At 48.2% G+C, this 11,962-nt stretch overlaps 1 protein-coding gene across 1 annotated transcript; it reads right to left on the reverse strand.

Annotated features, from left to right (window-relative positions):
- Nucleotides 1-5,431: 5,431 nt before the first annotated feature.
- LOC118081240 (zinc finger and SCAN domain-containing protein 31-like) lies at nucleotides 5,432-11,419 on the reverse strand. Its single transcript, XM_035107616.2, has 4 exons — nucleotides 11,331-11,419; nucleotides 9,278-10,180; nucleotides 8,009-8,138; nucleotides 5,432-6,408 (listed from the first exon to the last, which is right to left on the reverse strand). Exons 2-4 carry the CDS (start codon nucleotides 10,001-10,003, stop codon nucleotides 5,552-5,554), a joined length of 1,713 nt encoding a protein of 570 aa, XP_034963507.1. The 5' UTR covers nucleotides 10,004-10,180; nucleotides 11,331-11,419; the 3' UTR covers nucleotides 5,432-5,551.
- Between the last annotated feature and the right edge of the window lie 543 nt (nucleotides 11,420-11,962).

Raw genomic sequence — 11,962 nt, forward strand, 5'->3', positions numbered from 1 at the left:
ATTGCTGCCGCTGCGGAATTAGTGGACAGAGCCCTAGAAATCGTTCAAAATCAAGAACTAATCCTAAATGTACCACATGCTGTAGCCACCTTGTTAAACTTACGAAACTGTCAACATTTTAGTAACGAACGACTAAATCAGTACGAAGCTGCCCTGCTCACACCATCCAACGTGCGCATTAAAAGAGTCAATACCCTAAATCCAGCCACCCTACTGCCTCTGCCCGACGACGGGACCCCCCATCACGATTGCACCTTAGCAGTCCGCTTGGCCGAAAGGCCACGGGAAGATTTAGACCACCTTCCCTTGGAAAACCCAGATATCTCAATCTTTACAGATGGAAGTTCCAAGGTCGTGGCTGGAACAAGACAAACTGGGTACGCTGTGGTAACACACGACACCATCCTAGAAGCTGCACCTATAAACCCGCGCTACAGTGCGCAGGCAGCTGAGCTTATTGCCCTTATCAGAGCTTGCGAATTGAGTGAAGGCAAGCGCGTAAATATCTATACTGATTCCAAATATTGTTTCGGACTGGTACACGCTACGGGTACCCTCTGGAAACAGAGGGGATTCCTAACAGCTGCAGGAACACAAATCTCTCACGCACCGCTAGTGAAAAGACTAATGGACTCCATACATTTCCCGAAGGCCATCTCAGTAATACACTGCAAAGTACACACAAATGGCACGGACTTTGTCTCCTTAGGGAATAGTATTGCGGACGCCGCTGCCCAGAAGGCAGCGGCCATGAGAGGGGAAATGTATGAAAATGAATTTCAAGCCATCTTAGTTCCAGCCGATGTAGACTTCAATCGAATGTATCGCACCGCTAGTGTAGAAGAAATAAGCTCATGGCAACAACTGGGGGCACACCAAAGGGACAATGCGTGGGTTTTGCCGGACGGACGTCTAGCAATGCCTAAAGCCTGGGTACCCCGCCACCTCCGGGTTTTACACAATTTCACACACTGGGGAGCAAACCGCCTAGCAGACAGCATCCTTAGGCATTGGTATGCCCCAGGTGCACACCAATTTGCGAAGGCAGTATCCAAAAATTGCACCATCTGCGCCGGATTCAACCCAAAACAAGAACCACGCAAACCACCAGGGTCTAGACCTTGGGCATATATACCCTTTGAAAGCCTACAACTAGATTTTGCAGAACTCCCGAACTGTATGGGGTTTAAACAATTACTTGTCATAACAGACCGACTTTCAGGTTGGCCAGAAGCTTTTCCATGCAAACGAGCAAATGCTCAAACCGTTGCCAAAATCCTCATGCAGGAAATAATTCCCAGATACGGAGTTCCACGTCGATTAGACTCTGACCGTGGGACACATTTCGCTGCAGAGGTAGTTCAGTCTGTCACCAAGGCATTTGGAATTAAATGGGAACTCCACACCCCGTACCATCCGGCCTCTTCAGGTCAGACGGAGCGGATGAATGGACTTATAAAAACCCAATTGGGAAAAATCTGTAAGGCTACCGGGCTAAAATGGATAAATGCTCTTCCGTTAGTCCTACATAATATTCGTAGCCAGCCGAGAGGACTCTTGAAACTATCTCCCTATGAACTCCTGTTCACCAGACCCTCCCCGACTCATACCACCCAACTCCCCGTCTCTGAGCTAGAGACTGGGGAAAACGAACTGACTGTATATGTTACACAATTACAACGACAACTAAAGAAACTACACCATTATGCAGCAACCTGTCAGAATGTTCCCCTTGATGTCGATGCTCACTCCTTCACGCCTGGACAGTGGATTTGGGTTAAAACTTACAGGCGAGCCACCTTACAACCCCAGTGGGAAGGACCCTACCAGATTCTCCTGACGACCCCAACTGCAATCAAGGTCTCTGAACGTTCTGCCTGGATTCATCACACCTTCTGTAAGTCCGCACCAAACCCCAACGACCTGGGTGACGTTGCAAGGACCTCCCCATCTTCCATCAACTCCACCGAAGACACCGTCCCACTCGACAATCCCGCGCCAGCCATCGAATCCCCCCAAGACCCTCCCGAGGAACCCACCTCGATCCCAATAACAGCCAAGGAAGGTGACCAAGGAGACCTGGAGAAGTGGATGTCAAAGATCCTTGTAGTACCTGAACCAGACGACCCAGATCATCCACCCATACGAATGCAGTTCCGGAAACAGAAATGCCACGACACCGGGAGCGGGACCTGAAACCCCAGTTTTTGTTTTACCTTCCCTTTCTCATACCACCTTCCCAAAACCCAACCCAGTTTTCCCACCCTCCTCCCTTATCTTTCTCAAACCCAAAAACCACCACCCCCTCCCTTCCCTAACTGTATCGTGTCTGTCGAGTTCTTTCTTTATTTTTATACAGATTTTCGCCTCTGCCAACCCGTGAGATGGACCGGACCCTGCTCCTGGGATACTGTCTCGCCTTCATCACCTACGTCGCAGCCCAGCAGCTCAATTGTGGAGAAAATCCTTCTGAGTTCTTCTTCCTGGATCATCGGACCGTCGACTCCTCTGACCCTACTTCCTTGAACAACCTTGGAGACTTCAAATTCTGCCTTCCCGGAACTAAGAGGTGGCTACCACATGCCTTTCGACCCCAACTGCGAGGCACCCAAACCTGGGAATTACTTATAAGGTCTGCCTCCTTCTCTATATTGGGACGTGCTTTCTTTACCCTTGACCATTCCTGGAACCGGTTAACTTGCCACAATGGAACTTCTCATCAGACCCAATGGGGCACCACTATTAAGACTTTTGACCCCGCAGAACAAGGACAAGGACTTTGGGGGGAATACACGGACTCTATGCATTATGACTTTTGGACTTATGGATTCATGTGTACCAATCCATCCACTGCTACGACCATTCAAGGTATCTGCGTTCGAAAATTTTGTTGTATATGGGACATAGGGACGGCATCAACCTGGGAAGGAAATAGGTATGTCGAGGGATGGTTACACTCAGTTGGAGGTGGGGCTAGTACGGAATGGGACCATGTAGGACCCCAGAGATGCGGGGGAGTCTCAACTGACCTACACTTACTCCACCGACAGGACCCTTTACAGCCCCTCGGCACTGCCCCTAGAAACGTCAACCTTACAGGACTTCCCTTGCCCCCGCGCATTTCCGATATCTCTGCATGGCAAAGTAATACGTACGTCCAGCTCCTTCAGCGGGCTATTCTGGCTCTGTTCCTCCCGAGGTTATACGTGGGTCAGTATTCACATGAGAGGATCCTGCTTCCTCGGCCACATACACCCAGGGTTCCGGGTAACCCAGGACTTACCTACCGGCCGCTTGAGAAACAGGAGGTCCCCGACTACCCCGTTAAAACCTAAGGCAAAGGCAGAGACCTGGCTCCGCGCAGTGTTCCCAGCCTATGGGGCTTTCTCGAACCATATGGACATCTTAAAACTAACGGATATTTTGTTGCGGTTCATCAATGAATCTGAGGCCGCCACGCTAGCAGTGTTAACAGAACTCACTCAGGTCCGATCCCTCTCTATTCAGAACCGCTTGGCTCTTGATCTCCTCCTGTCAGCGCAGGGCGGGACCTGCAAGCTCATCGGGGCGGAGTGCTGTATGTATGTATCCGATCAGACCCTGAATATAACAGCACACCTCCGAGCCATCGATTCCCTAACAAAAGATCTCCACGAGGTGCAGAATGAAGGGGTCTCAGACTGGGATATCTGGTCGTGGCTTCCCAATGCCTCCTGGCTCAGGGAAATCGTGAAAGGCACCCTTTTTCTAGCTCTATCTTTGATCCTCCTCCTTACCTCCCTTTGCTGTTGCCTCCAATGTTTCCCGGCTATGTTAACTCCCCGCAGACAAAAGCCCTCCCCAACCTCCTTTCAAGCTCCGTTATGTCCTTCCCCTGAGTTCCCCGAGATAGTACCGATGTTCCACCTTGGGAGTGGGGAGTACATTACCCCGGTGTGCGGAAATAATTTTTAATTACTTAAAAATTAATCCGCAGAGAGGGGAAATGTTATAAGGGGCAGGGTAAGAGGAATTTGCCCCCATGCATTACGAGACTACCAATGTACAGAGAGGGGACAGTTTAGCCAGAGAGAAGCCATTTTCTTGACTTCATGGTTCAAAAGTCAAGAGAAGCCTATTCTGCCGTATCAAGGTAAATTAATCCCCTGCTGACCCAGACAGTTCCTCCAGACCTCTTGGAAAACACACGCACCCTTTTACATAACCCATTGCTAAATCCTGTCTCACACCCACATGGAAACTTGCATAATCGCACCTCCAGCCAGATAACCAAAAACGATAACGATCACCCATTCTCGGAACTTCCACCCTCCCAAATCCCCGCCTGAGGTGCCCTCCCTTGTACTTTTCATGACCCAGATTCAGCTGAACCATGGACCTTTTTAAGATATATATATTTATCCCTAATAAACTATTCCGTTGTTCCTTTAGTAATGTTATGGTGTCCTCTATCATGTTACCCGATGCATCTCCCTATTCTCTACTCTGTATGAAACTGTATCTATTTACGAAACCGCAATAATATAACCTTGCACTGATACCTTGAACCTTTCTATCAAATTGTACCTGTTTAAAAAATCCTGCCATCCTGAAGAATTAATTGTTTGACTCTACTATTTGCAAAGGTTTCCACTTATGCACCCTTCTAAGCTTTTAGTTCGTTGTCCTTGATAAAATGTTATAAGCTGTCAAACATCGCTCTGAACTGTGAACGTTTTACCGCTGTTAGAATTGTATCCTCTCTGTGTATTATTAGTTACTGTATAATATCTTCTTCTTCTTTAACTTTAAGTGTAGTCTTTTCTCTCTATTGCAAACGTTGAATATTTGTATAAACTTTGTTGCAAGTTAATAGGCACCTCTGTGGCACAACATATTTTACGGACTGTTTCCACTTCTTCTTGATACCACACTGCCACCTAGCCAGTCTAAAAGAGCACGACTCAAATACACACTTTCAGTGAGAACAACAATTTTATTTGATAAACAGGTGTTATCAACAATCTTCCCACATCCGCAGAGTCTTCCTGTCAAACAATAAGGAGACATGCATAATCATTACCTGGACTATCACCATGATATCTTACATCAAGAATTCCATCAACCCCTTTGTCCTCTCGCGATTACCCCCTCCCAGAACCCATTTCCCCACCTTTTATGCAATTCTGTACTATTGGAAATGAAACCTATAAATTTGTGAAGCTTCCTTTGTTCGGGGTCCCTTCACTTCAACTTGCTTGTGTGGACGGATCGCTATTGCAATAGCTTTATTATTTAATTAATAAAGTACCTTGCTTCGTACGTCCTGGTTTGGCCTCTGTTATTTGGTAGGCAGGAGACGCTCAAACTTCGTCTGCCTGCCAGGATACCTGGACTCTTCCTGGGTCAAGGATCCACTTAATTCTAGGACCGTGTAGCTCTGCAAATTTTTACAACAGGGCCAATACTGAAAAGGCCCTGGCCCTAGTAGAGCCGCCTCTATCCTTAGAATCTATTAATAATTTTTGTTTTATGCTTGGCTTCTTCTCCTGCCAGATAAATTTTGAAATATCTACTGTGCTGTGTGGATTTTCTCATGTGCACAAAGGTCTGACTTCCGAACGAATGTTTTCCCACAAAGGGCGCACTTGTATGGCATCTCCCTCATGTGTATTATCTCGTGTTTTACAAGTTTGGACTTTATAGGGAAGCTTTTCCCACATTGCAGGCACTCATACGGCTTCTCCCCTCTGTGCTTCCTCACGTGGTTGTTCAGGTAACGCTTTTTGTCAAAGCTCTTCCCGCAGTCTGAGCACTTGTACGGTGTCTCCAGTGTGTGCAGCCTGACGTGTTCCTGTAAGACTGAACAATCAACAAAGTTTTTGCCGCAGTGAGAGCACGTGTACAGAGACTCTCCTGTGTGGATTCTCATGTGCTGCATAGAGCCTGAACTGCAACTGAAGTTTTTCCCACTGTTAGAGTAATTATACGTGTTCCACAATCCTGTGTGGGTTCTCTCATGTGCAAGAAGGCCCTGCGTCTGAATGACACTGTTTCCACAATAGAATGACAGGTATGGCTTCTCTCTGATGTGAATGCTCTGCTGTACCATAAGGTCTGAACTACGTTCAAAGTTTCTTCGACAGTCAGACGATGCTTTTTGTACCTCACTACACTCTATTCTTTGTGATTCAGCGGATTCTCTCTCCTCTCTGCTAACTTCTGCATTGAAAGTGGATTTTTCCACCAGACTACTCTCATAGCTTCTCTCTTGATCATTCAACAGCCCTGGCTGATTCTCAAACATCATTCGCTTTTGATGGTCATGGAAATCCTCATCTCTTCCCAAGCAGGTATTGCTTGCTTCTCCTTGCACAGAATCTTCCTGGTGGAGGGTATTTGTCTCATTCTCCAATACCCGCTCATTACCTGTGGGAATAAAAAAATCCCAGAGAATCTTATCTGTTCTGGAGTGATTGTTCCAAACAGAAAATCAACAGAGTTTAGTATCAGAGCTGTTGCAGGCAGAATATCTGAGAATATTCTCTTTCCCCCCTCATAATATGAGAATTAAAGTATTCCACTGAAATTGTGTAGTCGTAGCTTCAGCGCAGACAATAAAAAGCACTTCTAATTAAAATTTAAAACTTAAGGCAAGGCAAGCTGGACCATAAAGAAGGCTGATCGCCGAAGAATTGATGCTTTTGAATTATGGTGCTGGAGGAGACTCTTGAGAGTCCCATGGACTCCAAGAAGATCAAACCTATCCATTCTGAAGGAAATCAGCCCTGAGTGCTCACTGGAAGGACAGATCCTGAAGCTGAGGCTCCAATACTTTGGCCACCTCATGAGAAGACTCCCTGGAAAAGACCCTGATGTTGGGAAAGATGGAGGGCACAAGGAGAAGGGGACAACAGGGGACGAGATGGTTGGACAGTGTTCTCGAAGCTATGAACATGAGTTTGACCAAACTGCGGGAGGCAGTGGAAGACAGGAGTGCCTGGCGTGCTATGGTCCATGGGGTCACAAAGAGTTGGACACTACTAAACGACTAAACAACAACAACAACAAGACAAGGCAATGGCTGCTGGCTTAGTTTATGAGAGTCTTTTTTTATTTTAAAGGATTAGAGAAATTCATGGAAAACAGGTTGGTCATGTTGTACTGGATCTCTCTAGGCAAATATTGTCCAGCTCTGAATATCAGATGCTAGAGTAAAAAAATAAATACATGAACCCCCAGAAAATAGAGGGCTGAGGCCTATAAGCCCAGTTTAAGGAAAGGTTACAGCTTTTAGGACTTTTAGTTTACAAGAAAGAGTAGTAAGGGAAGGAATGTGACTGTGATATGGAGAAAGTGAAGAGAGACATTTTCCACCTTATCTCATAATACTAGAACCTGGAGAAATCCAATGAAATTGAACAAGGGCTTGTGGCTATGAGGGGGTTGAGTGACAGGGGAAGTGCCGTGGTGAGGGAGAACTGTGGACAGGGGTGCCAACTTTAATAAAATATTGGGGGTTCAGGTAAGCCCCACATAATACACATAATAGATCACATGATGCAGTGCACTACTCCATTTGAATGGCAACGCCCATCAACTTGGGGGGACACACCCCTAAAATATTTTATTGGGGGACCAGAGGGAGCTCATCCCCTAGGAGTTGGCTCCTATGTGGAGGTTTGGTGAGGAGGAGCTTAGGGGTGGGAGACTTTGGCATGGAATGAGCTAAAGTGGAGGGTAGGGGGGTGAGCAGAGCTTAGCATGAGTGTCACCCCCTAGAAGTAGCAGCAGCAACAATGATGGGATTGTTGGCACCCGTCTGTCTTGGGAGGCAATGGAGGAGTCCGCCTTGAGGGGTGAAGTCAACTTGTCGGAAGTTGCAGCGCCTGATGTGGCTGTAGAGACCGATGTGGGATAATGATAATAATAATAATGATGACAGACAAGTGCATATTTGCCAGAGAGGTGAAAAGAGGAGTGAGAGGAGAAACAGCCTCATGAAAATCTGAGCATGGTGAATCCTTACTCGGCAATCTCGTCGCATCACTCTGCTCGTCCGCAGCTTCTCTGAAGACCTGCCCAGCCCAGGTGTCCTGTGGCAGAAGCTGGCCTGCCTCAGAAGGACCGGCAGACATCACCGCAAAAGGCACAGGTACCTGAAACAGCAGTGAGGAAGATCATGAACGGAAGAGGCCATATGGCTTCCGCCAGCGTGAAGTTGGATAACAAGTAATGGTCCGAAGGAACCCGACATGACATACACTTTCTGGCCACCAGGATCTGGGCTAGAGCCAATCCCTCCAAATACATTGATTTCTATGGGTTACTTAACACCCAGACACTTGAAATAGCAAATTACCGTATTGTTGTGAATATAAGCCGCACCTGCAAATAAGCCACACCTTTAAAATTCAGTGGCTTGGAGGAGGCTTGGGAGCTGCAGACGGGATGTGCCCAGGCTGCTCTTTGGGGAGGGGGGGGGCACGTCTCTTCCCTCCATTCCGACGGCTCGGGGGGGAGACGCTTGGGAGTGGCGGGCTAGCTGGGCGCCGTTGTCCTGCACTCCTGGGCTGCTTCCTGGAGGGCGGGGGGACTGCGGTGTAAAGTTGTGAATATAAGCCACACTTGACTTTTCACCATTGGAATTTGGGGGGAAAGTGCGGCTTATTTTCGGGTCAATACAGTAACTGATAGAAATCCATTTCGGCACTATATCACAGACCAGGCTTCCTCAACCTCGGCCCTCCAGATGTTTTGAGACTACAATTCCCACCACCCCTGGTCCTGCTAGGTAGGGATCATGGGAGTTGTAGGCCAAAAACATCTGGAGGGCCGAGGTTGAGGCAGCCTGTCATAGACACCATATGCCAGCAGGTGAAGAACTGGATGTGTCCAGCAGTCTGGATACTTATCTCCCCCTCCCACCCTGCAGGCCAAATCTGACAGGTAGGCGGGGCTGCCCACCTGTCAATCCCTCAACATCACAGTGACATGATGAGGTGCACACACATGCAGCCGTGTGCAAGCTCTAACAACCAGGTGATCGTCATTTGCAAACGCTCACCATTAGCTGACCACAAGCCCAATGGAGAGTCCTGGAAGGTCTAAATCAGTCATCCCCAAACTCAGCCCTCCAGATGTTTTGGGACTACAATTCCCATCATCCCTGACCACTGGTCCTGTTAGCTAGAGATGATGGGAGTTGTAGTCCCAAAACATCTGGAGGGCTGAGTTTGGGGGTGCCTGGTCTAAATGAACCAGCCAGAGAGAGCTTCCCCACTGCAGAATTTCTCACCTTCTGTTCTGGACCCTCCATCTCGTCCCGGCCCAAGAGGAATTCCTCCGCCAGGGCCACCGCATGGGCACAGCTCTCCGGCTTTTGCTCCCTGACCCAGCTCTGCATGTCTCCCGGCAGGATGCTCAGGAGCTGCTCCAAGATCAGCAGCTCCAGGATCTCATCCTTTGTGTGCCTCTCAATTTTCAGCCACTGGCCACAAAGCTCTCGGAGCCGGCCATAAACGCCTCTCGGACCCTCCGCCTCCCGATAGCGGAGTTGCCTGAAGTGCTGCCGCTGCTTCTCCCTCGCAATGGCCTCCCCTTGCAAGATGGCCGCCTTCACCTTCCTGTAGTCTCCCTTGTCCTGGGCACTGAGGCCGCTGAAGGCCTGCTCAAGGTCTCCGCTGAGAGCCGGCAGGAGGAGGGTCACCCACTTGTCCTGAGGCCACCGGCAGGCTGAGGCTACTTGCTCAAAGGAGGCCAGGAAGGCCTTAGCATCCTCCCATGCTGAGGGCTCCTCAGATATCTGTAGGTTCCTGCATCCTGAGTTGGGGGCCTGCAGCATCCTCAGAAACTCCTGCAACTGGGCTTCCCAGCGTTCCAGCGCCCCTTCTTCCGGCTCACGTTTTATATAATGGGAAGGTGTCCCAATAAGGAACTGCCCTCTGCCCCTGTGATGTGGGGCTTTTGCTACACCTTCCATTTCTTCCCATGCTCTGGAGCCTGTCACATTTCGCATGTCCATTTTGAGAACCGGACTGCCCCTTCCTCCGCCTCCTCCTCTCGTTTTCTCTCCCGTCTCTTGTCAAAAATGGAGGTGGTCCAAGACCCTCAAGGGGGTCTGCAAAATCAGTAGAAGTGGTTTATTTCTAAGTGACGACCAGAAATTCTCAAGCCAAGCCAGCGAGGGAGGCTCTTCCTCCTAACAGCAAGAAACAAAAAATAAGTGAGAGGAAAGAGTGCTCATTTTATTTTTTTGCTTGTTATTTTGTTAATGTTGTCAATATTGTTTTATAGATTATGACTGCTGTAGTACTTTGTGAATCCTATAAGACTTTTGCTGTAATTGTGCTGTTTTCTTCAGGTGGTGGTGGTGTTAATAGTGTTTTATATATTATAATTGTTTTACTGATTATTTTTAATTCTTTTGCTGGTGATTTGTTATTCATTCTATATGGCACGTATTTGTGATATTGTTGTGTTATTGTTATTTATCTATCCATGGGATAGCTCAGCATGAGACTCTTAATCTCAGGGTTGTGGGTTCGAGCTCCACATTAGGCAAAAAGATTCCTGCATTGCAAGGGGTTGGGCTAGACAACCCTCGTGGTGCCTTCCAACTCTGTGATTCCATTGTTCGTCAGCTGCTTTGTGATTCATTTGAATGAAAAGTGGCATAAAAGGGCCCCTGACTATCAGGTCCAGTCGTGTCCGACTCTGGGGTTGCGGCGCTCATCTCGCTCTATAGGCCGAGGGAGCCGGCGTTTGTCCGCAGACAGCTTCCGGGTCATGTGGCCAGCATGACAGAGCTGCTTCTGGCGAACCAGAGCAGCACACAGAAACGCCGTTTACCTTCCCGCCGGAGCGGTCCAATTATAACAAATCAAATCAATTGAAGAGGACGAGGAACTGGCTATGGCACTGAGACTGACCTGAAAGTGGCCCAGGATTGGACAAATTCATGGAGGTAAAGGCTACCGGTGGCTACAAGCTATGATGACCATTGTCTGCAAGAATGCTGGGGAGAGTGGCTCATGAGGGCTTTCCAAGAGGCATCTGGTTGGCCACAGGGTGCTGGACTGGATGGGCCACTGCCCTGATCGAGAAGGGCTACTCTTATGTTCCATAGAACCTCCAAGGCCAGAAGCAGGCTACCTTTAAGTTCCTGATGAGGAACCGCTTTTAAAGGTGAACTGGCTTTTAGCTTACTCTGCCCACCTTCAGCTCAGCATCCACGTTCCCTTTTTTTGGGGGGGGGGAGCAGGATTTCTCCTACTTTACCTGCAATTTCTTTTTTCTCTCTGCAGCACTCTGGAACTAATAATAATAATTATTATAATAATACAACTCACCTCTCCCTATAAGCACCACCAATTTGCCTGGGCAGCGCCTGCTGCAGTTCCACAATGCTTTGACAAAGAAGGAAGGAGGAAATTTCAAAAGTCAGATTCCCACCAGGAAGAGGAGGGAAGAAAGGGCACCGGAAATGACTTCACCGAGCACGTTTCTTCCATAACAAAGAAAAAGGATTCCTTCTTCCCTTCCTCGCCTCCCCCCTCAATTTCCTTTCTAGGGATCAGAGCAGAGCTCGATAGGTTTAACCCTTTGGGTGAATTTCTCAACTTAAAAAAAATGCCCCTCTGTGATTTGCTACAGAACTGGATTACATAGTACATACTATGCATTTAAGACCCATTTAAAGCACATTCAACACCCACCCCCCAAATTCTGGGAACTGTAGTTTACCCCTTCAGGGAGCTACAATTCCCAGCACCCTTAGCAAACTACAGTTCCCATGATTCTTTGGGGGGTTGACCTAGGAAGCTGGGGCAGGAGATGGGTGAAAGAGGAGCTTTCAAGCAGAGGGAACCAAATTATCCTCCAGCTCAGGCATAAGCAACCTTGGCCCTCCAGATGTTTTGGGACTACAACTCCCATGATCCCTAGCTAACAGGACCAGTGGTCAGGGATGTTGGGAATTGTA

This window comes from Zootoca vivipara, chromosome 2 (assembly GCF_963506605.1).
Source record: "Zootoca vivipara chromosome 2, rZooViv1.1, whole genome shotgun sequence".
NCBI lineage: Eukaryota > Metazoa > Chordata > Lepidosauria > Squamata > Lacertidae > Zootoca > Zootoca vivipara.